Consider the following 25,060-nt stretch of genomic DNA (forward strand, 5'->3'; position numbering starts at 1 on the left):
TGGTTGCACCCGATTCTGACTCAGAGTCAATTCTACACGATACTTTTTCAACGTCGCTCACGACAAATTTTAAACGATACTAACATGTTAGAGCTGCCTATCAGACACGAACTCTCTGAGATAAATTAAATTTAAAAAAGAGTTTGAATTTAAACCCATCTGTCAGTTTCGCTGACTCTTCTCGACTCTTAATGATTTGAAGAATCGGATCTTTTTTTTTGAACGAACAGGAACGCCCTGTATGAATGACGTAGAACAAAAGCTTGTCCCTTATTGGTTGGAATATCTCTGCGAATGAATTTGAAAAGCTTTTTGTCAGCCGTTGTGCTGCTGAGGTACTTCGAGAGGCAACAGTAAACAGAAAGAAACGAGTAAATAGAGTAAACAGGTAATGGGAGCGCCAGAGTAATGGAAGATAAGTTGTTCCTCGTCACTATGGTTTGCGTTACTGAGTGCTGTGTTGTGGAAAATGCCGTTATTTTCCTCCGACAGAGCTGATTCGGCTAGTCAGTGTCTGATCACCAGTGGGTTTGGGGAGGAAATCTGCAGGAATGTTGTTGTTTTGTATAACGTATTAATTTCTAAATAAGATGATTGAGGTGAAAACTAGCGATTGTTATCTAACCAGGAAGAACAAGGCACTCGAGTTCACTATCTGTAGCCATCTTCACTGTGTTTTCCTCCAGAATCAAAATGGCGCCTAGAAAAAGGACCACTAATGCTAAGAACAAGAAGAACCCCAAGATGGCCAAACTGGAAGCCTTTCTGCTGGACTTTGATGATGAAGGTGAGTTAATTTACCTGCCCTCCCTTTTCCCTTCTCACACACTCAACACTTCACATGTGCTCAAATACAATGCAAGGATTTCCACAATAAAATGTTATTCTTTCATTTTAAATCCACTGGTATTATTCAGGGTGGTGTAGTGGCGTTAGTACTGTCGCCTCACAGCAAGAAGGTTCTGGGTTCAAGCCCAGTGGCCGACGGGCACCTCATTGCATGTGGGTTTCCTCCGGGTGCTCCGGTTTCCCTCACATACCCCTTTTCCACCAAATCAGTTCCAGGGCTGGTTCAGGGCCGGTGCTGGTTCACAACTCGTTCTTCTTGCGAGCCAGCTGAGAACCAGTTTGCTTTTCCATAGCTTGCGGTGCTAAGGGAAGCCACATCAGTTACGTCGTTGTATACGTCAGTTACATCGTTGTATATGTCATTACGTCACTGTATACGTCAGTTACGTCGCTACGTTTGCATAAACCTTGGCGCGAATATCGAAGCAAAAACAATTTACGGGAAGACTTTTTTGTTTGGTTATCCTCGTAATTGGTTTACGGGAAGATTTTTGTTTGGTTATCCTCGTAATTGGTTTACGGGAAGATTTTTGTTTGGTTATCCTCGTAATTGGTTTACGGGAAGATTTTTGTTTGGTTATCCTCGTAATTGGTTTACGGGAAGATTTTTGTTTGGTTCATGGGACAATTTGGCTGGAGTTTCTCTAAGCTCCGGTGAGGGGGGACGAGGGCTGATAGGGCATGCCCGCCCTCTGAGCACCAATACTTGTCAAGAAGACCAAGGATTAACTCGAGCATACATCTCTTAATATTGTTTTTATTTTGGGGGGCAAGTGCTCTGGGGGGAAAAAAGGGCACTTTTTTGCGCATGTGGAACACCTTATTATAAAAGTCTGAGATTTAACCCTCCACTTGTGTTCGGGTCGCCACTGACCCGTTTTAGTTTTTAAAGGTGTAAAACAACCACTTAATGTTAATTTATTACATCAAGGCTTTTTGACTTTGCCAGGAATCTCTAGTTGAACAAAATAGAAAAAGAAATTTTTGTTTTCCTAAATCTGAAAATGGTCTAGCAAAAAATATAATACTTATGTGCAGTTGTTTCTGTATGCGACGGGCTACTTCACGACAAAATAATTACAGCTTGGGCTTAGAGGGCAAACAATACATTTTCACTCGATTCATGTGTTACCTGGCTGGTGGGGCAGGGGAAGAGCTGACTGACTGCCCGATGTGTTGTCTGCGCTACGACAAGGCCGTGGCTTCCAGGACGCTATGCTGCTGCAACCTCACATTGAATGCACTGCACGCTTGTTCACGTGACAGAGCAAGAGGGGGTAGGCCCATAGGTCTGACACCGATGTGACTTAGAACTTCACCAAGCTGCTATGATTGCCTGTTGTTGAACCCTTTCTTGTGCTATGTTTGAGTATATGTAAAGGAATAAGTTGTTGCGCTAGATAGTTGTTGCTGCCAGGGCGGGCCAGCCCCGCGCCTCGGGACGCGATTCACCCCGAGGCGAGCCGCGGCGCTCCGCATCAGTTTCCTTTTAACGGCGGCTCCACTGATGAAACAATCTGGCTGTCCTACTACTAGGCAACTACTTGCCTACTACTAATACTAGGCCTATTGTAGTAGTAGTAATAATAATAATAATATTTGCCTATTGAAAGGCGATCAGGTGAAAAATCTAAACAGCCCTGTTGAAGCCCCAGCAAGATCTATGCTATTAAGCCTTTTGTAGGTTAAACAGGCTTCGGCAGACAATGTTCTGGAAAGGCTGTGTTTTTCTTTGGTTTGATTAGCCTACGATTTAATCTTTAAACATTATGGCTTCAGCAGTTCGCTTAAACATTGGAGGCTGCGGAGTCGGGCTGCAAGATTTCCCAACACTTAAGATGCCAAACTTCATAGTAAGGAGAAAATAATTCCACAGTATTTAGTGCCTCATCAGTCTCAAAAATTAATAGTGAAGGACCAACGCGAATTAAGTCCCAAAAAACCCATCTCGTAGGCCTATATTTTACATTTTCAAAAAAGTCCGGAATTGGAAGTCGGTCAGTGGAGTGTAATGAAGTGTCTCACTCACTAAGCACAAAAGGTCAGAAAACAGTGCAGAAAACAGCGATTGCTTAAATAGGCTACTAATGTTTTACATTAGTAATTTAATGTATGTGACAAATTAATTGATTAAATAGATAAAGAAGCGAATACTCTGAAGCTCAAAATTCAGGAAAGTGGCTCCGGTGTCGCAAGTGCACAAGAACAGTTATTTGAAAGTTAACCGAATGAATTTGTGCGTGCGCGTGCGATTTCATGAAGAACCGGGACAATTGGCATACCGGTGAAAGTCACACCTATGACTCATTATATTCACGCGCGCCCTCTCGCCCACTGTTGCTTCGTTTTCCCGATTTACACGAGTGTCTGAAGATGGAGTTTTCAGAAATCTCCACTCTGCCCAGAGTTTGCAAAAGTAGCTGTTTTCAGTGACTGAAACCTCCGTATAGGTGTGAATGAGAGGTGCAACCGAATAAATAAATATGCGTCTTTTTTATCCGGCTACATGTAGGCTATCACTGCGCAAAGCCTCTAATGTTGAAATGGTAGTAATATTTGTTAAAATAATAGTGGGCTAATCTCCACATTAATTGGCAAAATGGCCCAAGGGATGTGATGGGGGGGGGGATGGCTGTTTTATAAGGGGGATGATTTGAGATTTTTATTTCAGAAGGGGGATGCCTCCCCCCTCAACTCGAGTACTGCATATAAGGCCATATTTCACCGGACATAGGCCCTTCGATTTCCATCACTAGAGCGCGTCAAATTACTTTCGGTTTTGCCAGCATGGACGCGCTTCTTTTAAATGAAGGCACGGATGTGTCAGACATCGACAAAACGGTAAAGAATAAGTGGAGATGGGCTTGGCGAAATGAAATGGGCGATAATGGCAAGCTCCTGCTGCTGTGCCAAGGAAAAAGAAACAAAAACAGGCATCAGGTGTTGCCAAACTAGATGCCTTTGGCTTCACTGCAAAGAAGCAGAAAAAGTGAACTTTCACTTTACTTTTCTTGTTTCCTGGCTTTATTTCAACAGATTTTCTTATTTTTCTTTCTGTTCCACCCTTTTGAAAGCATGGTTCAAGTTCGACTGCACTTGCACTTTTCTCTTAACCACTGCTGTGCATTACTAAAGTATTGTTGAAATAAATTTTCACTTTGCGCTGAAAACTTGATGTTTCATCATTTATAGCCAGTAATGACAATGGTAAAGTCTTGCCTTAGCTTTAGTCATTGTTAAAATTATGTAAATGTACTATAAGTAGGGGCTGAGGGGATAATGACAACACGGCGTTTAAAATTTGACGCATCGCTGACGTGGTAGGGGCCAACGACATGGAGCTTTTTTTTTTTTCAGTCAGATGATTTTTTTTTTTTTTTGCTTTAATTCATGAAGGTGTAAATCCAGCTCTTCCTGGAAATGATTTTCAAATTAAAGTTTGCTGAAATAAAGGTGGACATATTTTGTGTTTTACAATTAAACATTTGCACCCCAAAAAAATGAAGTCACATTAAAAAATGGAACAATATATGTCCCTTAACTCTCATTAGAATATTGCTTCTGAAATGGTCTAAAGTAAGTCAACTGGTCAACAAAAATCAAAGCATGTTCATTACTTTGTTCCTGTATACAGTATGCATGAAAGTGTTCATCAAAATAAACGCAGGTCATTAGCACGGTCCCTCATGCAGCAGTCGGTGAAGCGCACATAGATCTTCTGGCTTTAGCCAATCAATGTGTGTCTATGCAGTGGGCGGGGTGACATGAACACTTCAAGTGTAAAACCCAGGATCGGAGTTGAGAGTTAGAAGTTCAGAATTAGTATTTATACAATTACACCGACAGGTTTGATTTAGTGACGCTTTGTTTTTACACCCGATTTTGACACCAACTGCTTATCAACTGAAGTCAAATATAATGGCTTTAACTCTATCAGAGTAAAATTAACTCTACTTTTGCTCAAATTTCACTAACACCCAAAATTTAACACTTCTGAATTTGCTGTGTATGTGTCAGCCCTGTGATGACCTGGCGACTTGTCCAGGGTGTACCCCGGGTCTCACCCATAGTCAGCTGGGATAGGTTCGAGCTAGCCTGCGGCCCTGTACAGTTAAAGTGGCTACAGATGATGGATGGATAGATGGTATTATTCAAGGGTGGCACGGTTGTGTAGTGGTTGGTACGGTCACCTCACAGTAAGAAGGTTCTGGGTTCGAGCCCAGTGGCCGACGGGCACCTCACTGTGTGGAGTTTGCATGTTCTTCCTGTGTCCGCGTGGGTTTCCTCCGGGTGCTCTGTTTTCCCTCACAGTCCAAAGACATGCAGGTTAGGTTAATTGGTGGCTCTAAATTGACGTAGGTGTGAGTGTGATTGTCTCTGTGTCAGCCCTGCGATGACCTGGTGACTTGTCCAGGGTGTACCCTGCCTCTCGCCCATAGTCAGCTGGGATAGGCTCCAGCTTGCTCACGACTCTGCACAGGATAAGCAGCTACAGATTAGGGATCGACCGATGTGTTTTTTTTCAGGGCCGATACCGATTATTATGGAATTGGGATGCCGATAACCGATAAATGTAAACATTATAATTCACATGAAATTAAACATAGCACATACTGACACAGACCTTCATATCCATGAAATGTATGTTTAATTGTAAAATTGAACATGAAATTTTGTGCAGGGAGATGCCAGCAGCATTTGTACAATAAAGTCAAACATTAGTTAGAATAAAATGAGAAATAAAAAAATAAAATATTCACCAATAAAAAAATAAATCACTCCCTACTATATTACAGCTCACCATTTTCAGTGGAAAATAAATGAAAATACACTCTGGATTCTTTTACACCAAGAACTAAGTAAGACTCACCAACTTCAAGTAGTTTTTAAATAGCAAATCAAGTGTAGGCCTGCAGCATTTTTTAAAAAGTAAAATCAAACATTCAGTAAAGTAGGCTATCACTCCCTATTAGGAGCGGCTGCTCCTTTAAGAGTATATCGCTTTCCGAATCAGAAGCGCTAGCGAGGAGAATCACTTGTGCAAGAATTATAAATACTAGTCACACCTGGCTTGTTTAAATGTTCAAATAGCGCTTTATAAAGTTACCTAACATATACAAGTGCAATGCGCTTTTTGAGCACGAGTCACGTCATGAAGTTTACTCATCACCATAACAAATAGCCTTCTGTAGGCTAGGCTTGCGCTAGCCTACAGAACACAAACACTGCGTTTTATTTGGTCTTCCCTTGACCACCTCTCTGTATGGCTGTCATTCTACTGTTCGAGTAGAACTACTGACACATTCACAACATTTCCAGACGGGGATTTAAAAATGACTGCAGCCTACGTTATGCTGTTTCAGCGAGACTAGTTGGTTGTAGGCTAATTCAAGTGCTTCCTTCCGTAAGCTAAGTTTGCCTGGCTACACAGATGCAAATGGACAATTTTAATGAGTAGTAGATGAAGATTGTAAACATATAATGATGTTGTGCTTTTGCAACTTGTATGTTTGTGACTTATTGCGGGAAAAGCAGCGTGTCCTTACCTTGATACGGGCGCCTTGAAACAGTTCAGAGTGTTTAGCTGCGCGTGTCGATTGGCTATATCTCTTGTGCCAAACAAATCAGATGTTGTGGTGGGCGGGACCGTGTTCTTGAACTCAGAGAGGCGAGTGCAGGAAAGGACGTGCAGTGACAGTCGCGTTAGGAACGAAATGGCTGCAAAAAGGCATGTTATCGGCATATCGGTGGAAATTATGGCCGATACCGATAACCCTAAAAATGCAGAATATCGGCCCGATATATCGGCCAGGCCGATTTATCGGTCGACACCTACTACAGATAATGGATGGATGCTATTATTCAGGGGCGGCACAGTGATGTAGTGGTTGGTACTGTCACCTCACAGCAAGAAGGTTCTGGGTTCGAGCCCAGTGGCCGATGGGCACCTCACTGTGTGGAGTTTGCATGTTCTTCCCATGTCTGCGTGGGTTTCCTCCGGGTGCGCCGTTTTCCCCCACAGTCCAAAGACATGCAGGTTAGGCTAATTGGTAGCTCTAAATTGACTGTAGGTGTGAGTGTGTTTGTCTCTTTGCATCAGCCCTGCGATGACCTGGCGACTTGTCCAGGGTGTACCCCGCATCTCACCTGTAGTCAGCTGGGATAGACTCTAGCTTGTCCACAGCCTTGCACAGGATAAACAGTTATGGATGGATGGTATTATTCCCGTGTACACCTGTATACAGAGTAATGAAAATCTCCAGCATATAATATACTTTCACGTTGTTCCTGTGGAGGACGGCCCCGTATGGACAGTCGAAAGTCACACCTGGAAGACGCTCTGGACTCTTACAGTTATGCTTTTATGGCTGAGGACTACAGCTGACTTGCTAACTTTAGGACTGCAGTTGTCATGAACAGTTTTGCACTCAAGTTTCCATCAATGAACAGTTTATAACATCAACAAAACTGACTTCATGTTTAAACTGTTAATGTTATAGTCATGTTGTCTGTTGTTGCCCAAATGAGGATGGGTTCCCTTTTGAATCTGGTTCCTCTCGAGGTTTCTTCCTCATGTCGTCTGAGGGAGTTTTTCCTTGCCACGGGTGCCACAGGCTTGCTCATTGGGGATAGATTAGGGATAAAATTAGCTCATGTTTTAAGTCGTTCAAATTGTGTAAAGCTGCTTTGCGACAATGTTTATTGTTAAAAGCACTATACAAATAAACTTGACTTGACTTTGCAGTTAATCAGCATCTAGAGCCTGACTGATATACAGAAGGACTTTTAAAACCAATACTGGTTTCGATTAGGGCTTTGACCTTGGCCCAAAAATCATATTCGAAGTTCGTTTGGAAATTAATCTAGACATTCGAATAGTATTCGAACTTTTATTAATTATATTATTCTTAAATGCCTCACTAACACCTCGGCATCAAAATTAAATGATATTCAGTCCACCAGGGGGCAGTGTTCAGTCAATGTCAATAAGATTACGTGCAGGAAATATGAAATATTCAGGCGTGTTTTTACAACCACTACTAATGAAACGTGCAGTGTCGTAGTAATTGGCATTATACCGGCTGACACTTTTAACGTTACATAATCCACAAACTTCGTCGTTTGTCCGTTGCCTTTTTTGTGTGAAACGCTGTTCCTTCGGTTTCCTGGTTGCTTGTACTGATGAAAGCCTCTAAACTGTAGCCTCACTGACAATCAAAGGGGAACGTTTACAAAATGAGCAGGTACTGCTAGGCCTATACCTAATCTGTGAGTTTATAACACTGCCGTTCCGAGCCCATTCGTGTTGGCTTTTGAGAATGTTTGTTTTGAATGAGACCGGTGTCAGCTGTCATGTCACTGCTTCCTGCTCGCGTCTCTGATTCACAATTCAAACAAACACGGACACGATATGTTATAAGATCACAGATTAGTTTTACGTGCTCACTTCGTTAACTTATGAACTTCATGGTATGTAAATTCCACCATGTGTAGGCTAAATTAATTTAGGCCTATAGGCTACTTGCGCAAGTAAGCTAATAATTTTTTTTATTTTTTATTTTTAGCAACTATCCAAAGTTGACAAAAATAACAGCACATGAAAGCATTACTGTGCAGTGTCGCATAGTCTACGTTAGTAATTTCATTTCTTATGTTATAACATCAGGTGTACAAAAACCAACCAAATATCTGCAGAAAAAAAACAAACACCGATATTTTCAGAAGAAAAAGTCACATTTTATATTGCATTTAATCACATCAGCAGTTACATTACACTTCATTTATTGTAGGCCTATGTTGTATTTAATAAAGTCAGACTCTGTCCAATCTCGCAAAAATGACTGACTTCTGATGAGGAAATGAAAAATATTAGAGTTAATATTAGGAATTAGAGTGTCTATCTTCACCTGCCGGCGTATCACAGACCCCTCTCGCAGCCCCCCTCACCTTCTAGCGCTCCCGCGTGCAATGTCTTCAAGTGGGCCCTCAAGTTTGAAGTTGTTGATTGATAGGCCAATTTGTTTCCACATATTTTACAGGTAACCTTTTTTTTATCGCATTCTCCATCTTTTTTTCGAATCCAAAATAGCACCACGCATCACTTTTTAAATTCTCCGGAGTGCAAATCTCCAACATGCTAGCATCTGACTCCATTGTTCAATGCGTGCCAGCTTGACGCTAACGTCTACAGGTGCCCAGATAAGACAAAAGACAATGACCTTCGCGATTCACATAAATTCCACAGACGTTAAAAAAAAAAACCTGCGACCTGAACTGAAAACGTTTACAACCACATTCACAAAAATAAAAGAATTATGCCTAATGATACCATATACAGGTTCGAATATTTAGAGCTGCCTAATATTCGTTCGAACATCACTTTTTTTTTTTTCACAACATTCGAATTGTATTCGAATATCGAAGTTCGAAGTCAAAGCCCTAGTTTCGATATTTAAGGATTTAAAAAGCCGGTTATGATCTCCATCTATTTTCTGTACCTCTTATCTGTCAAGCGCAGCAATGGAGAAGGAAACATCTTCAGGAAAAAAAATGGACCGTAAACAAATATCCGCAATAACAGAACAAAAGCTCAGAGGTAACCAATGCGCACTTGCCCCTTTGCGACTGCTGTTTACTCCTGTTGTGCATTGTGCACACCCTCTGTTCATCATGCATCCTTGATTACAACGGTTCCACTCAAAAACTGGTGAAAATATGGGCTACCTGGGCCCAAGGTTCAAAGAATCCTGAACAGAACTGATTTTCAACCCTGTTGGTTGAAAGGGGGCAACAGGGACGAACAACCATTCACACTCATGTTCACGCTTATGGACAGTTTAGAGTAGCCAGTTGACCTAATCTACATATCTTTGGACTGTGTGAGGAAATCTGCGCACCCGGAGGAAACCCACACAGGCACGAGAACAACATGCAAACTCTATACACACAGGCTCCAGTTGGCCATGAGGTTCGAACCCAGAACCTTCTTGCTGTTATGTTTTTGCCCCTGATAATGAAATGACCTCAAATATAAGTGGACACGCTCATATTTTACTGTTCGCTCCTTAAAGAAAAGGACAAGACCTTATTTCTCATTATTTTTCAGTGACGTTTAATGTCCTCATAACAAGACAAGAACGTTAGGCTAGAACAGGGTTGAGCTGCCACTAGGGGGTGCTCAAGATAAAAAATGTAATGGCGATTTTTAACTCTTCTTCTACGCCGTAACGGTTCTGCAGTAGTTTGTGGCTTCATTCATTCATTCGCAATGCTCAACTGGTCGAAATAGGCAAAACTAAATGCGCCACCACAAATCAGGGATGAAGGAGGAGAAACCCCAACAGATAGGGAGGAATCGGGGGCAACTGGTGAGGAGGAGAGAAGAGAGGGAGATGGGATTGCAGCGGATGTGGGAGAAGAAATGCGGAGTGCAGGCAAAGAGACGGAGGAAAGGAGATTGCAGCAGGGTAAACGACGTGAAGATGAAAATCAGACAGGGAAAAAAAGGAGGAAATACGATGACCGTTATCTGGGTCTGGGCTTCACTTGGATCGGCGACACACACTGTCCCAAACCACAGTGTGTAGTGTGCGGTGAAGTGCTAGCGAACAGCTGCCTGAAGCCCTCTTATCTGCGTCGCCACCTTCACACACAGCATGCACACGCAAGTCAAAAACCACTTACATTTTTCAGAAATAAATTGGAGGAGTTACAAAACGGCCAAAAACAAATAGTTTCATTCATGTGGCTCTACAAAAGATGCATTAAGAGCGTCATATTTGGTCAGCTACAGAATAGCGAAGAAGGGGCTGCCTCACACACTTCCTGAAGACGTGTGTTTGGCAAACGATGTTTTATCATTTTAGCACGATTAAAGATGCTGCCTTTATAAGAAAGCGTGTGTTTTTTGAAACTGGGGAACTGGGGGTGCGTCAACCTGGTTGGAGTATAGAAGGGGGTGCGCGGCCAAAAAAGTTTGGGAACCGCTGGGCTAGAAGTTTCAGAACTTAGTGCAGGGGTACAATGGAGTTGTGCTGAGTTATGGCAGAAACTCGACCCAGTTAGGTAGCGATGTATGAAATGACAGGCATAGTGGTATTAGCATGAAAGCTGGAGTTTTGGAACCATGTTTTGTGTTTGAGTGAAGCGTACAGATGAGGAGGGGAGAGAGCTGGACAGATTAAAGGACTGAAGTGCTGCTGCCACCTCACCTCACTTTTTTTTTTTTTTTTTAATAAATAAAAGTACAGATGAACCAAGACATAGATCTCATTGCCACCACAACTAACAGTGGGTAGTTTTGTAGCATTGTAGGTAATGTAATCATCCCTTAACCAAAGTGAAAACAGATCAACATGTCGATCTCATCTCATTATCTGTAGCCGCTTTATCCTGTTCTACAGGGTCGCAGGCAAGCTGGAGCCTATCCCAGCTGACTACGGGCGAGAGGCGGGGTACACCCTGGACAAGTCGCCAGGTCATCACAGGGCTGACACATAGACACAGACAACCATTCACACTCACATTCACACCTACGCTCAATTTAGAGTCACCAGTTAACCTAACCTGCATGTCTTTGGACTGTGGGGGAAACTGGAGCACCCGGAGGAAACCCACGCGGACACGGGGAGAACATGCAAACTCCGCACAGAAAGGCCCTCGCCGGCCACGGGGCTCGAACCCGGACCTTCTTGCTGTGAGGCTGCAGCGCTAACCACTACACCACTGTGCCGCCCCTCAACATGTTGATGAATCTTTAAAAAAAAAAAGTCAATTCAGCATTTTATTACATAAAATCTTGGACGAAATTGAAGATCAAATGTTCATTAGATTAATAAATATTAATATGCAAATGAATGAGGGTGCATATACGCTAGGTGTGCCTCATCACTCAGATTCACTGGTGTCACCGAGACTGTGGAAACAATCCAGACCTGGCTCGACGACAAGGAGAATAATGTTAAGTACTACTATAGATGATACCAGTTTAAAGCCGCGTGGTTTCTTCAGTGAGACACTGAAGACTTCGAAGACAGTTGTTATCCTTTAGTGGGGTTAATTAAAAATTTTCAGCCTTTCGGTGGTTAATTTACAGCTCTATTTTATACACAGACAATTAATTATTCTTCTGAAAGCCCAGATTATCCATCCAGCTTTGGTAACAGTTGTCCTGTGTCAAATCCACCCCTTTTTTTTTTTTCCCCCCTGCACAGTAAATACAATCGTTAAGAGGTTGAACGAGAAGACCAACAACCTTCTAAAAGATGCCGACAACCTGTACAACATGACTCTGATCAAGCTTCCCATGGCAGTGCGACAGATGAACTGGATTCAGTATTGGGGTGTGTGTCTAATGTCCTGTTCCTTTCACCAACTGTTTGTTCTTAATGTGTTTCAGCAGCAATCAAAACGTTTCCTCTATCTGCTTATTAGGTTCTGAAAAGCCCGAAACACCAGTGGATGAATCAAAGGTTGGTCTGCTTTGTGTACTTGTGGGTTTATAGGAGATTTGTTACTTTTTATTTAATTCTGAGTTCTTCTTAAGCCCATTTTACCCCAGAACACAGTGGCATGGCATCCAACATGCTCTCATGTTAATCAGAGAAGCCCTAACTCCAGACACTGGCAGCGTTCAGAACGGAGGTTTAAAATAAATATCAGCATATTTTGCGTGGCATGGTCATGGTTACAAGCTATAAACACTATATGTTGCAGTGTTGCCAATTACTTTCGATAGAAAGCAACTAAAGCCTACTTGAAAAGTAGCTAAATGTCACTAGATGATATCATGTGCCGATTAGTGCACTAATTGGTGAAGTCATCACGTCGTATTTGCGTTCTGGGTAGTTTCAGATAGCGTCCGTCCATTCTTTACATCTGTTTACGTCTCTTCTGTGCTCACGAATATTGTATTTTTAATAAGTTACAGCTGAATTCCCAGTTAGAGGTTCTGACTGCAAAGTTGAATTCTGGGCAAAATGTTCCATTTCTATTGCTGTTGGAGTTTCAAGATGTTTCGCTGCTGCACGCACCATGCGTGAATGTTTTGCCGAGATAAAATGCTTCCCGCATTTTACGATTCCGGAGATTGCCGAAGCACGGTGAGCAACAAAGTCACATGACCACGGTGGAGCGTGTTTGACCTACTTTTAATCAAAACAAGTCAGCGTGGGCAAACATGGCGGACTCCGCTCTGCCGCCAGTGGAAAAGAAAAGCAAAGCCTGTCTAGTGAGTGCAACTGCAAGATAGAGCAAGGTTAGATTTTGTCCTTTTTTTTTTGGACAGATAACTAAATGATTCTAGCTAGCGCTTAGCTATCCTGACCTTAGGATGCGTGGGCTCGACTCCACAGTCGTGAGTATGGAGTTATACACCTAATGTTTTGTTCTTCCAGAGAAAGAAACGAGTGAATGTCAATCACAAATTACATACCCGTGACTCAAAACTCTCTCTCTCTGAGGTCGATGCAGAATCGCAACGTTTTCCTCATGTTGCTATCTTGGTGTGACGCAGTTCCATGGTTATGCTAATTAGTTCAAGCTCCTCGTGTTCAGCTGTTTCCGTAGGGTCATACCGTTTACCTCAAGAGGGAGGAAAACGGTCCCAAAACAGAGAAAAGTGACCCTCAGCACATCAAAATGATCATGTGTCATCTGCATGAAAATGCCATGCACAATTAAAAAAAAAAAAAAAGTGAGCGAGAATTTCAGATGACCTTTGTAGTCAGTGCCTTTAAGCTGTTCTCATTTATATATACATTTTTGCTGTTGCTGTTATCAGACAGTGGAACGAGTATGAAACAGTGACTGAAATGTGGCCTATTAAGACGACATGATGCCCAGCAGTCACTTCCAAGCCGCTGTTCTGCACTGATAACATTGACGTTATAACCACGACTATGTCTGACGAAATCCCCGTATACGTAATTTAAAGACAACGGCTGTGCTGTGATTGTAAAATGTTCACTCTGAGGGAAAGTTAGAAGACAGGATATCTTCCTTATTTTTCTCTCACACAGCCTCTGCCTGTCTGCAGAACACACAAGAGGATGTTGTGTTTTCCGTCAGGGATGATTAGGCCTAATCTGCCCCCGAGTAGATAAAACCTTTTAATCCTCCAAATACAAAGATTGAAAAAAAAATCTTGGAGTATCTTCTCTGCAAAGCAGTGAATGTTTGTCCAAAAAGTTGCTAGATTTGTCACTAGTCACTTTTTTTTTGGGGGGGGGAAGTGAAAGTTCTGTCAGAAGCGAGAAATGAACATTTGAATCACTGGATTAGTGAACTTGATGTGATCAGTGATGCATGCTTATACTGTATTATTGACCGATATCTGAACGTTCTATTTACTAAACTAATTCATGGGTCATGAGAATTTTGAGCCTTGGGGTTAATGAGCAAAAACGTTTGACAAACTTGATCAAATTCTAATTGTGTCTTTTCTGTCTCGATCTTATCTTTTGTCAAACGCAGCAAAAGGAGGAAGCTGCTCAGGTGGAGCTCACCATCGCTCAGGATCATACAATTCCCCACAAATCTGACAAAAAACGTAACTTTCAGGTTTTTTTTTTTCCCTCCTATCTCTGCTGGTTTTTTTCCTTCTCTCCCTCTCTGTGTGCTTATATTAATCCTACCATGTTTTTGTCCATATTTGTAGATTCAAAGACCAGTGTAAAGTCTGAGGACGAAGAGAATTCGGTGCCAAAGTCTACAGCCAAAAAGGTCAGTGCAGAAACAGTAACGCGTCCCCTGTAAATGGACCCAGAGCCATTTTATGAAATATCTCAGACTTTGTTGCTTTCAACAGGGAAGAACAAAGAAGGCACCATCAACTACCAAGAAGGTTAAAGCTCTTTCTGTGAGCAAGCAGAATGGTGCTATTAGAAAGTAAGTTCGGTTTGTTTGTTTATACACTCACTGGTCACTTTAATAGGAGCACTTGTATACCTACAGTACAGGTCAAAAGCTTGGACACCTTCTAATTAAATGCTTTTTTTTTTTCTTTATTTTTATTAATTAAGTCATGTCTTAAAGTAATCATGCATGTTTCTCTTTACTTAGTTGAGCGGTTCTTGATGTATGGATTACTACAGTTGTGGAATAGGGCTATTTACTGTATTTTTATTATTTACTAAAACACTGGATACTTTGAAGAATCTAAAACATGCAAGTTTGTTTACATGGTAGCTGCGGGGTCTTAAGTCTTAAATTTAATATTCCAAAATTAAAGCCTTAAAAAGTCTTAAATTGCTTTGCCCAAGTCTTAATTTTTTAAACAAAGGCCTTAAATTTACTCATACTATTCTACAATGTGAAAACGTGGGTTTTGCGTAACATCAGTGAATTTCTTGGAGTATGCGCAAAGAAAGAAACAATATTGATACATTTTCGCGCCGGCGCAATCGTTGGAGTCCGTGGTGGAGAGGAGACTCCGCGAATCGCAGCATGGGGAAGTGTCATTTTAATCAGCAGTGGCTTTCAGATGAAAGATATCGTGATTGGGTGAGGGAGGTTCCTGGAAGCGACGTTGAAGCAAGATGCTGTGTTTGTTGAAAGACCTTCAAGTTGTCCACTATAGGTCCTTTCGCTTTAGAGTCTCACATGAAGAGCTCAAAGCACATTGCATCTGCCCTCCATCGCTCAGTTCTGCACGGTTCAATCTCCGAATGCACCTGGAGTTGGCACTAGCACCACTGTCGAACGTCAGCAGCATCAGCCAAGCCAGACATCATCGGCAAGGCTAGCAACAACACAAGGGCCGAGCAGTGGCATGATGGGTGTCGGTGGAACCCCGACGCTTCGGGCAGAGGTGCTCTGGATTTTAAAAACAATTACGGAACACCACTCGTACAGCTCGAATGAGGGCATAAGCGAACTCTTTAAGGCTGTGTTCCCAGACTCGGAAGTCGCTACAACATTCTCCTGTGGAAAAAACAAAACGTCTTGCATAACAAAATTCGGTCTTGCTTGTCTTGAATGTGAAGATTTGACAAGCAATGCACATAATGACTTTATGTAACTTTTTTATATAACTTTTATATAACTTTTTTATAATAAAAGTATTTTTACTTGAAACATTTGTCATTATTGGGAATTTGATCTGGTGTTCTACGACCACATAATGGGTGCGATGTAGGCCTTAATTCTTATTTAAGTGGTCTTAAAAAGGTCTTAAAGTCTTAAATTTATGGTGGTCAAACCTGGGGAAACCCTGGTTTACAGCATAATTCCATCGATGTTCCAGATGTTATTTCATAGTTTTGATGTCTTCTGTATTCTTCGACAATGTAGAAAATAGTCACAATACAGAAAAACCGTTGAATGAGGAGGGGTGTCCAAACTTTTGACTGGTACTGTACACATTCATGCAATTATCCAGTCAGTCAATCATGTGACAGCAGTGCAATGTACATCATACAGATCAAGAACTTCACATCCAATCTTGCATCAGAATTTGGGATAAATATAATCTCAGTAAGTCTGATTGTGGCGTTGCTGTTGGTGCCAGATGGGCTGGTTGGAGTATTTCAGAAATGGCTGCTCTCGTGGGATTTCCCTCCCAAACAGTCTTGAGTTTACACAGAATGGTGGAAGAAAACCAAAAAAGCATTCAGTGAGTGGTAATCTTTATCACCTTGTTGATGAGAGTCCAGAGTAGATTGACCAGACTGACAGGAAGGCTACAGTAACTCAAATCACCACTCTTTACAGCCACGGTGAGCAGAAGAGCATCTCGGACTGTTGTGCTACAACAGCAAAAGACCATTTGGGGTTTCACTTCTGTCAGCCAGGAACAAAAATCTGAGGTTCCCATGAGCACAGGCTCACAAACACTGGACAGTTAAAGAGTGGGGGAAAGATCAGTGAACATTCCACCCCCATCTTCAGCTGGATAATTCCTGAAAGAGTTAGGTGTACTTAATAAAGTGTTCAGTGTGTGTAGATGTATTCAAGTGTCTCAATTCATTTCAGACATTAAATGTTCATCAAAAAAAACATCTTTTTGTTTTGCGTTAAGATCCAATAGGAAGCCTCTGCTCACTCCAGCCAGAAGTTTCTTGGACTCCTCCATCATGGGTCCAACTCCACTCGTCACACCCCGATTTGATTCCAGGTATCGTAATGCTATGTGTGAGAGACTCAGAGGCTGTCCACACGGCAACGGATTCAGGTGAATCTGATAAAATTGTTTATCGTTTCGGCCTGGCGTCCACATGGCACCGGCGTTTTGGGGTGCCCCAAAACGAGAACGGGTTCCAGAGTGGAAAAATCTGGCAACGGCGCCGTTGCGAAGTCGTCTGGATGAGTAGAACGGATTTGTTTACGATGACGTCACAACCACATGACTAGAACAAGCAGCACTCTCGCTGTTTTGTATGAACCACTGCATTGCATTCACTTTTGTATACAGCTTTTCTTTTAAATAAACAAGTAACTGAACCATTTCTTGAATTTCTTTTTTTTTTTTTTTTGGATAAGACTGCTTTTCAAAATGTTCACACACAATCTCATCTCATCTCATTATCTCTAGCCGCTTTATCCTGTTCTACAGGGTCGCAGGCAAGCTGGAGCCTATCCCAGCTGACTACGGGCGAAAGGCAGGGTACACCCTGGACAAGTCGCCAGGTCATCACAGGGCTTGTTCACACACAATATAAAAAGTTATATAAATTATATAAACATGCTTTTCAAAATGTTCACACACAATAAGAAAATTAAGTTATATAAAACTATGCACACTAATAAAACTAATTTGTACACACAGAAGGCACGATTTCCTCGCGTAGTCGCAGCCATCTTCTTGTTGTTGTGTGCTTGTTCCTGTGAGTGCTTCACGCCGGGTAGAAGAAGGGGTTTATGCGCATGCGTCCTACTTCTTCTATTGTTCTGGTGTCTCCGATGGGACCGTCTTACAGCGCACGTAGAGGTGTGGCAGGTGTATTGCATCGTTTTCAGCAAGCGTTGCGTTGCCATATGTACCTGATATTTTACTGATCCGTTGCCCATGTGGACGCGATATTTTTTAAAATAAAATCTCGTTGCCGTTGTCGTGTGGATGTAATCTCAGTCTCTTGGGATGGAAACTGCCTTTTGCTTGAGGTTGAATCTAAATTTTTTTTAAACATGTTGGGATAAATTGGCTTCTGACACACACACTATGATGGCTTCTTTATTCTATTATATTATAATTCTCTTTATATGTAGCATTTCAAAGATCCATTGTGAAGGAAAATGTAAGGAATGAAAAGTAAGTACATCTTGGTGTGACCAACAGGGAGTGCCGTTACCACCCTGGAGTTGATTATTTTTCTACAACGTCCCATTGTGGTTTATTCAGTTTGTACCACAGGAGTTTTTATTATTATTATTATTATTATTGAACCTTAATATGTACTTTTTAAAATCAGTTTAAAGTTGCATTTAATGTTGAACAAATGCAAAACAAGTTATTTCCTGTTATCTTGCATTATAGCAGTTCGAATTGTTCATTCTGTCACCAGTCTGTCCCCCCCCCCTTTCCTCAATACTGATAAGACAAAAATGCAGCTGATCATTTAACAGATAAACTACAGGGTACAAAGTCTTGAAGACTTCGGTGCAAAGCACAAACGTAGCGACTCCTTCCAGGAAATGTTAAATACATTCTTACAGAAACTTAATTACAGCAGCAATCGTATGTTTAACTGTTAAATATGCATTAGGAAAGATTAGTGTGTGTCTCCCCCCCTTTCAAGATTAGGTCTCTAAGGGTTAGGTGTGTTCAATATTTATTTAAATGATTCCTACCCATATTCACAAAGCTCCGCCCCAGGATCTGCAGTGGCCTGGAGAGTAGCGTGTCTATAAAACGACTGACAGGAGACGGATCCAAGCACGAACAATATTTCCAAACCAGAAATCAGTTTTTCAAATGGATTTTCTCAACATTTGCTCATGCGATGGCTTAATGCTGTGTGTGTTTGAAACATGCATGTTCTACATCTATTCCATGGTTATCTGTGCAAGTAAGGAGTTTTAAAAAATCGACTAGTGCACTTTTAAAAACAAACAACTTTTCATATTAGTTCGAACAACTTTCTGAGCCGTGCAGCGATATAAGGATAATGCACACATCCTGACCAATCATGTTGCGGTACAACGGCTTGTAATGTCGAGTGTAAAATAAAACAAGCCACAAATGATGTGTAATTTTTATTTTTTTTTTATTAATTGGCAGTATATCTGTGACTTTGTATTTAGCCGTTCTCGTGCCACCAAAGTTTGTACTGAATTGTTAATGTGTATAACATTCTCTCTCCAGGTTGCCCAAAACTCCAGCAGTACGAGTTCCTCGGCACAGAGAGAAGGTGTACAGCATCTCTGTGAACGGCTCTCCCATCACTGGAGGCACGGAGGATATCGTCATCAATGTCCCTTTGGGCAACGGAGAGGCGAGTGCTTTTCCACCATAAAGCAAAACCCCCATGTTGAAATAAACAGGAAGTAGTGTTTTTCTGGAAGGGGAAGCAAAATGTAGATAAAGGATGTGTGAACGTGACGGTGTGTTATTCCATAATGAAGCCAAAAATGATGGCAGGTACTGGTTTGTTTATAGAGCATTCAGCTGCTGGCCAGTGAGATGGACTCTGTTGATCTGAATCAGCTGGACGAGAAAGCGCTGCACAGTATCAGGCAGCTGCAGGTATACCTTCGTGTGAAGTTATTACAGTTAACAATGCAAACGTTATAGAAGTTTAAAAAAAAAAATTTTTTTTTGTTGTTGTACAGAACCGACTCACAGCTCTCTGTGGAACCTCCGAGTGAAGAGCCCGCATGTGATCAACTTTTTCTATACAACACCCTGTACTTTCAATGTGTTTGTTGATATATTTCTATTCTTCTTGTTGGGTTTCCTTTTTTTTTTTTTTTTCTTCCCCTTCTCTTTTTCCTGTTGTATGTTATGGGCATTTTCTCACTGTACTTTGTCAGTATGTACAGTTCAGCTATAGCTTTTATTTTGTAAATATGATCCAAAATAGTAACCAGATGTTTCTAATGTTGCTTAGCTTATTATTTTAATCACTGTCATTTTTATGATATCTGTAATTCTGCTGCTTTTCTTGAAGAGCAGAAGAACTGGATGCATCTCCCAGAGCGAGGACAACATCTACAATAGTGTTTTCATGAGTTACAGCTTTTAAATGATTTTGACCAACTTTTAGCTGGTAGTGTAACTTTTCCTGCTCTGTAAATGGCATTAAAGTGTAAATATTCAAGGTTAAATTAATTTTAGATTAAGATACCTGGTTTGCTCAGCAGTGCATTTCAGTCACTGTGCTTTTTAGGCTACAAGAAGTTACAGCTCCACTGAAACTTTTTTTTTTTAACCAGTACAGTTTCTAAAGTATAAACACTCTACATCACAAAGTACATTTTGATTGGTTTGATAAGTTAAATATACAGCACAAACACATCAAAAAGAAGGATTTCTCCTCTGCAGTGTCTAGACTCAAGCGTGTGTGGTCTCATCTCATCTGTAGCTGCTTTATCCTGTTCTACAGGGTCGCAGGCAAGCTGGAGCCTATCTCAGCTGGCTACGGGCGAAAGGCGGGGTACACCCTGGACAAGTTGCCAGGTCATCACAGGGCTGACACAGAGACAAACAACCATTCACACCTACGGTCAATTTAGAGTCACCAGTTAACCTAACCTGCATGTCTTTGGACTGTGGGGGAAACCGGAGCACCCGGAGGAAACCCACGCAGACACGGGGAGGCCCTCGCCGGCCACGGGGCTCGAACCCGGACCTTGCTGTGAGGTGACAGCGCTAACCACTACACCACCGTGCCACCCGTGATTTGATTGTTTTAGCAAAATATTTTTGAGCAAAATTGGAAATTTTGCCTTGCAAGACTGATCTTCAACAGTAAATGAGCGTCCCAATAAATAGGTTTCGGTAAATGTTAAAATATTAAAAAGTTTGGGTAAACAAAATAATATTAAAAGTAAGTTTGGATAGATGTTAAATGTATGTTTGGGTGAAAGTTAAAATGCTGAGGTTCTTATTGTATATTATATAGTTTAAGTATTTGTTGATAAGCCAATTATTTGTTTAATTAACTTGAAGTATTCACCACCAGGCTGCAGAAACGGCAGATCTCAACACTACCGTGCCACCCAGCATGTGTGGTTTAAAAAAAAAAAAACAATCCAAGCAGGTCACGGAGACTGTCTTTAATCAGCATAGTTTAAAATAAGTAAACCCCCCCCCCCCCCCCCCCCAAATTACAGCTTTATGTATGATACAGCTGTGAGGTTGTTTAAAAAGAACCTGTTGCTCTTGGTTAAGTTCATGACTGAGACTGTTAGAGCAATTTTTTTTTTATCAGACAGCTACCACTATGGTAAAGAGATCAATCATAATGACATACGAAAGTGCTGCTACAATATTTAAAGTGGCTCTAAGCCAGTGCATGTTTATGGGGGGAAGGAACCTGTTAATCTGTAACTTGAACCAGGTATTTATAGTCCCCCAATGTCCTTAGGTCATTGTTTTTTGTTGCATCTGGTTTTGCTTACTACTTTAATAACGTATTGTTATTAACTACTTACAGGCCTCCGAGACATTCAGCCAAAGTTTTTCTGGAAGAGTTTGGTGAACTGTTGTCAGTCATTTGCTTAGAGTTTGACTGTCTTCTTATATCTGGGGATTTTAACTTGCATGTAGATAATCCTGAAAACACTTATGCCAGAGAACTACTTGCACTTACTGACAACTTCAACCTAGTACAACATGTACAGGGGCCGACCCACTCTCGTGGTCATACCCTTGACCTTGTTATCGCAAAGGGTCTTACTGTTTCTACTACTGTTGTTGACCTGGCCTTATCTGATCATTTCTGTGTTTTCTCTGATGTTTCTGTGTCCCCTCACATTCAGAACAGCTCAATGACTATGGGTAGGAGAGTCATAAACGACAACACGTGTTCTCTTTGAGCAAGCTCTCTCACGGATCTCAACTAAAATGTCAGACTCTGTAGACGACTTACTGGAAATTTTTTATTTAAATATGACCCAAATTATGGATGATATTGCTCCATTCAAAATCAAGAGTCAATGACAAGCAGAAAGCACCATGGAAGCAATACCAGTGGCGGCTGGTGAAAAAAATTCTTGGTGGGGCTGGTGTGTGCCAGTAGAGTTCCCTGCCTAGTCCAGTATAAGCATTCAAATGAACAGTCAGAAAATGACAATTCCACAATAATAATTTAATTTCCTTCTCAAAATCAGCAATTTCACAGATAAAGTAAATTAACAATTTACAGCTATATCAGGCTCCATTTATGCTTTGGAAAGGAACGGTTTCAAATACAATACAATACTCAAGTTCTTGAGAGAAGTTTACAGCAAGGGTATGATTTCAGCTGAATCTATACAAATCAACTCTGTGTGTGTGTGAGAGAGAGAGTGAGAGAGAGGGAGGAAGGTTTCTAAGGTGAGTGTGGGACTGAGTGAGGTGGTGTGTGTGTCTCTGATTCTAAGGTGAGTAAGATTTCTGTGTGAGAGAGTGACTATGAAATGAGGTGTGTTCTGAGCTAGGTGTATTTCTGTGAAACGAGACAGTGAGAGGGGGAGCGAAACAGTGTTGACACTCTTGTGAATACAAACTATGACAAGAAAGATGTGATTATTGTCCAATATGAACCAAAAGTCTAGTTTTGAACATCAGAGAGAGAGATGCATTTTCTGTAGCAGGGGCGAAATTTCCAGCGCCCCAAAACCATTAAATTCGGCGATGCTGATTGGCCAAATATTTATGATTTTTCCCGAGCAACCATACACGATTGGCTATTCCGCTGCACTTCTGGGGCGCTTTGCTGAGCGCCCAAGAAGAGAAATGATACGCGTCTGTCGGTGGAAATTCACCATTGAATGAGAGTCAGTTGGTGGAAATGTTGTTTAAATAATTCAGATCGCATGTAGGCACACACTTAAGTAAAACTGACACTGATCAAATTTGTAAAAATATATAGATATATTTTATATTTTTTTCCCCTCCACATCTGGGAGGGCGGCGCCCGAGCGCCCCCTATGAGCCAGCCGCCACTGAGCAATACCCAGCTGTTAAACTGCTAAAGAGAGAATGTAGGAAGACTGAAAGAAAATGGTGCAAATCTAAACTTCACATCCATTATCAAATCCATAAAGAGATGCTTTGTAAATATAATTATGAAATTGGTAAAGCAAGACAGTCTTTCTTCTCCAACATCATCAGCAGGAATATGAACAATGCCCGTGTGCTATTTTCAACAGTAGAGAAGCTAACTAATCCCCCACCACAATTAGCACCTGAACTTCTCTCAGTTAATAAATGCAATGAGTTTGCATCCTTCTTCAAAGGTAAAATTGATAAAAATACGGCAGAATATTGCTCATAATATATCTCAGTTGCAAATAACTGAAAAGCTGCAATCACCAGTGACACAGACAATTTCAACACAATGTCAGAATTTTGTTTGATTGATTGATTACAAGACTCTTGAAAAACAAAACAAAACTGTACAAAATCTCAGTTCTTCAACATCTGAATTGGACATTCTGCCCACCAACTTTAAGTCTGTTCTTCACCTCATAATTACAGATGTGCTTCAGATCATGAATACATCCCTAGAGACTGGCATTTTTTCCTGTCCCCCTGAAAAAAAGCCGTTGTAAAGCCCCTACTTAAAAAGAATAATCTGGATGTTTCAGTATTGAACAACTACAGGCCAATATCAAATCTACCATTCATCAAGAAAATCCTTGAAAAAATTGTCTTCAATCAATTAACTGCCTTCTTGATATCAAACAGCTGTTTTGATAACTTTCAGTCAGGATTTCGTGCCAATCACAGCACTGAAACAGCGCTGATTAAAGTTATAAATGACATACGTCTTAATACTGATGCAGGCAAAACATCGGTCCTGGTGTTACTGGACCTCAGTGCAGCTTTTGATACTGTTGATTACAACATACTGCTATATCGACTTGAACACTGGGTTGGGTTGACTGGTAAAGTTATCAATTGGTTAAAATCATACTTAAAAGATAGAAGCTTCTTTGTTACCATGGGAAGTTGTACCTCAACATCAATGTCCTTGACCTGTGGTGTCCCCCAGGGGTCGATCCTTGGATCATTACTATTCAACCTTTATATGCTCCCACTTGGACAAATTATCAAGAACAACTCAATTTTGTATCACTGCTATGCAGATGACATCCAAATTTATTTTGCTCTATCACCTAATGATTATGCCCCCCCTGAATGTCTACCAGTATATCAACCAAATCAACAACTGGATGTCACAAAATTTTCTTCAGCTGAACACATAAAACAGAAGTAATTCTATTTGGGAAAAAAGATGAAAGACTCAGGATTACCACTATTCTTGACACAAAGGGGATTAAAACAAAAGATATGGTTAAAAATCTTGGTGTTTTCATTGACGGCGAGCTAAACTTTGACAGTCACATGAAAGCAATCACTAAATCGGCATTTTATCACCTAAAAAACATTTCCAAACTAAGAGGACTTGTGTCAAAAAATGATCTGGAAAAACTTATACATGCCTTCATCTCTAGTAGGGTTGACTACTGCAATGGCCTTTTCACAGGCCTGCCAAAAAAGACCATCAAACGACTTCAGCTGGTTCAAAATGCAGCGGCTAGGGTTCTCACACGAACAAAAAGAACAGAGCACATTACTCCAATTCTAAGGTCCCTTCACTGGCTTTCAGTAAGCTACAGAACTGACTTTAAAGCATTGCTGCTGGTGTACAAATCTCTAAATGGTACAGGGCCCAATTACCTCTCTGATATGTTGCAGCGGCCTAACCCAATCAGATCTACCAGATCGCAGCAGAAAAATTTACTGGTAAAACCTGTTGTTAAAACAAAGTGTGGTGAAGCAGCTTTTAGCTACTATGCAGTACAGCTATGGAACCAACTCCCAGAGGACATCAAAAATGCTCCTGCTGTTGGCAGCTTCAAATCTAGACTAAAGACCAAGCTGCTTTCAGATGCTTTCTGCTAACTGATAAATATCGTCATCTTTACGTTTTAAACTTTACTTAACTTTTATTCTATTTTATTCTGCTGTTTTTTACTGAACTTTTACTTCATTTTATTTCTACTATTGTTTAATTCTTATTTTTTTCTCTTCTTCCCCCTTTATTTTATGTAATTTTATTTT

At 41.1% G+C, this 25,060-nt stretch overlaps 1 protein-coding gene across 1 annotated transcript; it reads left to right on the forward strand.

Annotated features, from left to right (window-relative positions):
- Positions 1–286: 286 nt before the first annotated feature.
- cdca8 (cell division cycle associated 8) lies at positions 287–20,105 on the forward strand. Its single transcript, XM_060943001.1, has 11 exons — positions 287–388; positions 687–787; positions 12,063–12,191; positions 12,283–12,320; positions 14,323–14,398; positions 14,507–14,571; positions 14,657–14,736; positions 16,868–16,963; positions 19,151–19,280; positions 19,445–19,531; positions 19,618–20,105. Exons 2-11 carry the CDS (start codon positions 694–696, stop codon positions 19,651–19,653), a joined length of 831 nt encoding a protein of 276 aa, XP_060798984.1. The 5' UTR covers positions 287–388; positions 687–693; the 3' UTR covers positions 19,654–20,105.
- Positions 20,106–25,060: the final 4,955 nt, after the last annotated feature.

The sequence above is a fragment of the Neoarius graeffei genome, chromosome 16 (genome assembly GCF_027579695.1).
Source record: "Neoarius graeffei isolate fNeoGra1 chromosome 16, fNeoGra1.pri, whole genome shotgun sequence".
NCBI lineage: Eukaryota > Metazoa > Chordata > Actinopteri > Siluriformes > Ariidae > Neoarius > Neoarius graeffei.

What these genes read in the sequence shown, in the direction of transcription:
- cdca8 (XM_060943001.1), top strand. Translation starts at nt 694, where the DNA reads ATGGCGCCTAGAAAAAGGACCACTAATGCTAAGAACAAGAAGAACCCC. An exon ending in CCACAAATCTGACAAAAAAC is followed by an intron (nt 14,399 to 14,506) that starts GTAACTTTCAGG and finishes CCATATTTGTAG; the next exon opens with ATTCAAAGACCAGTGTAAAG. An exon ending in TCCCTTTGGGCAACGGAGAG is followed by an intron (nt 19,281 to 19,444) that starts GCGAGTGCTTTT and finishes GTTTGTTTATAG; the next exon opens with AGCATTCAGCTGCTGGCCAG.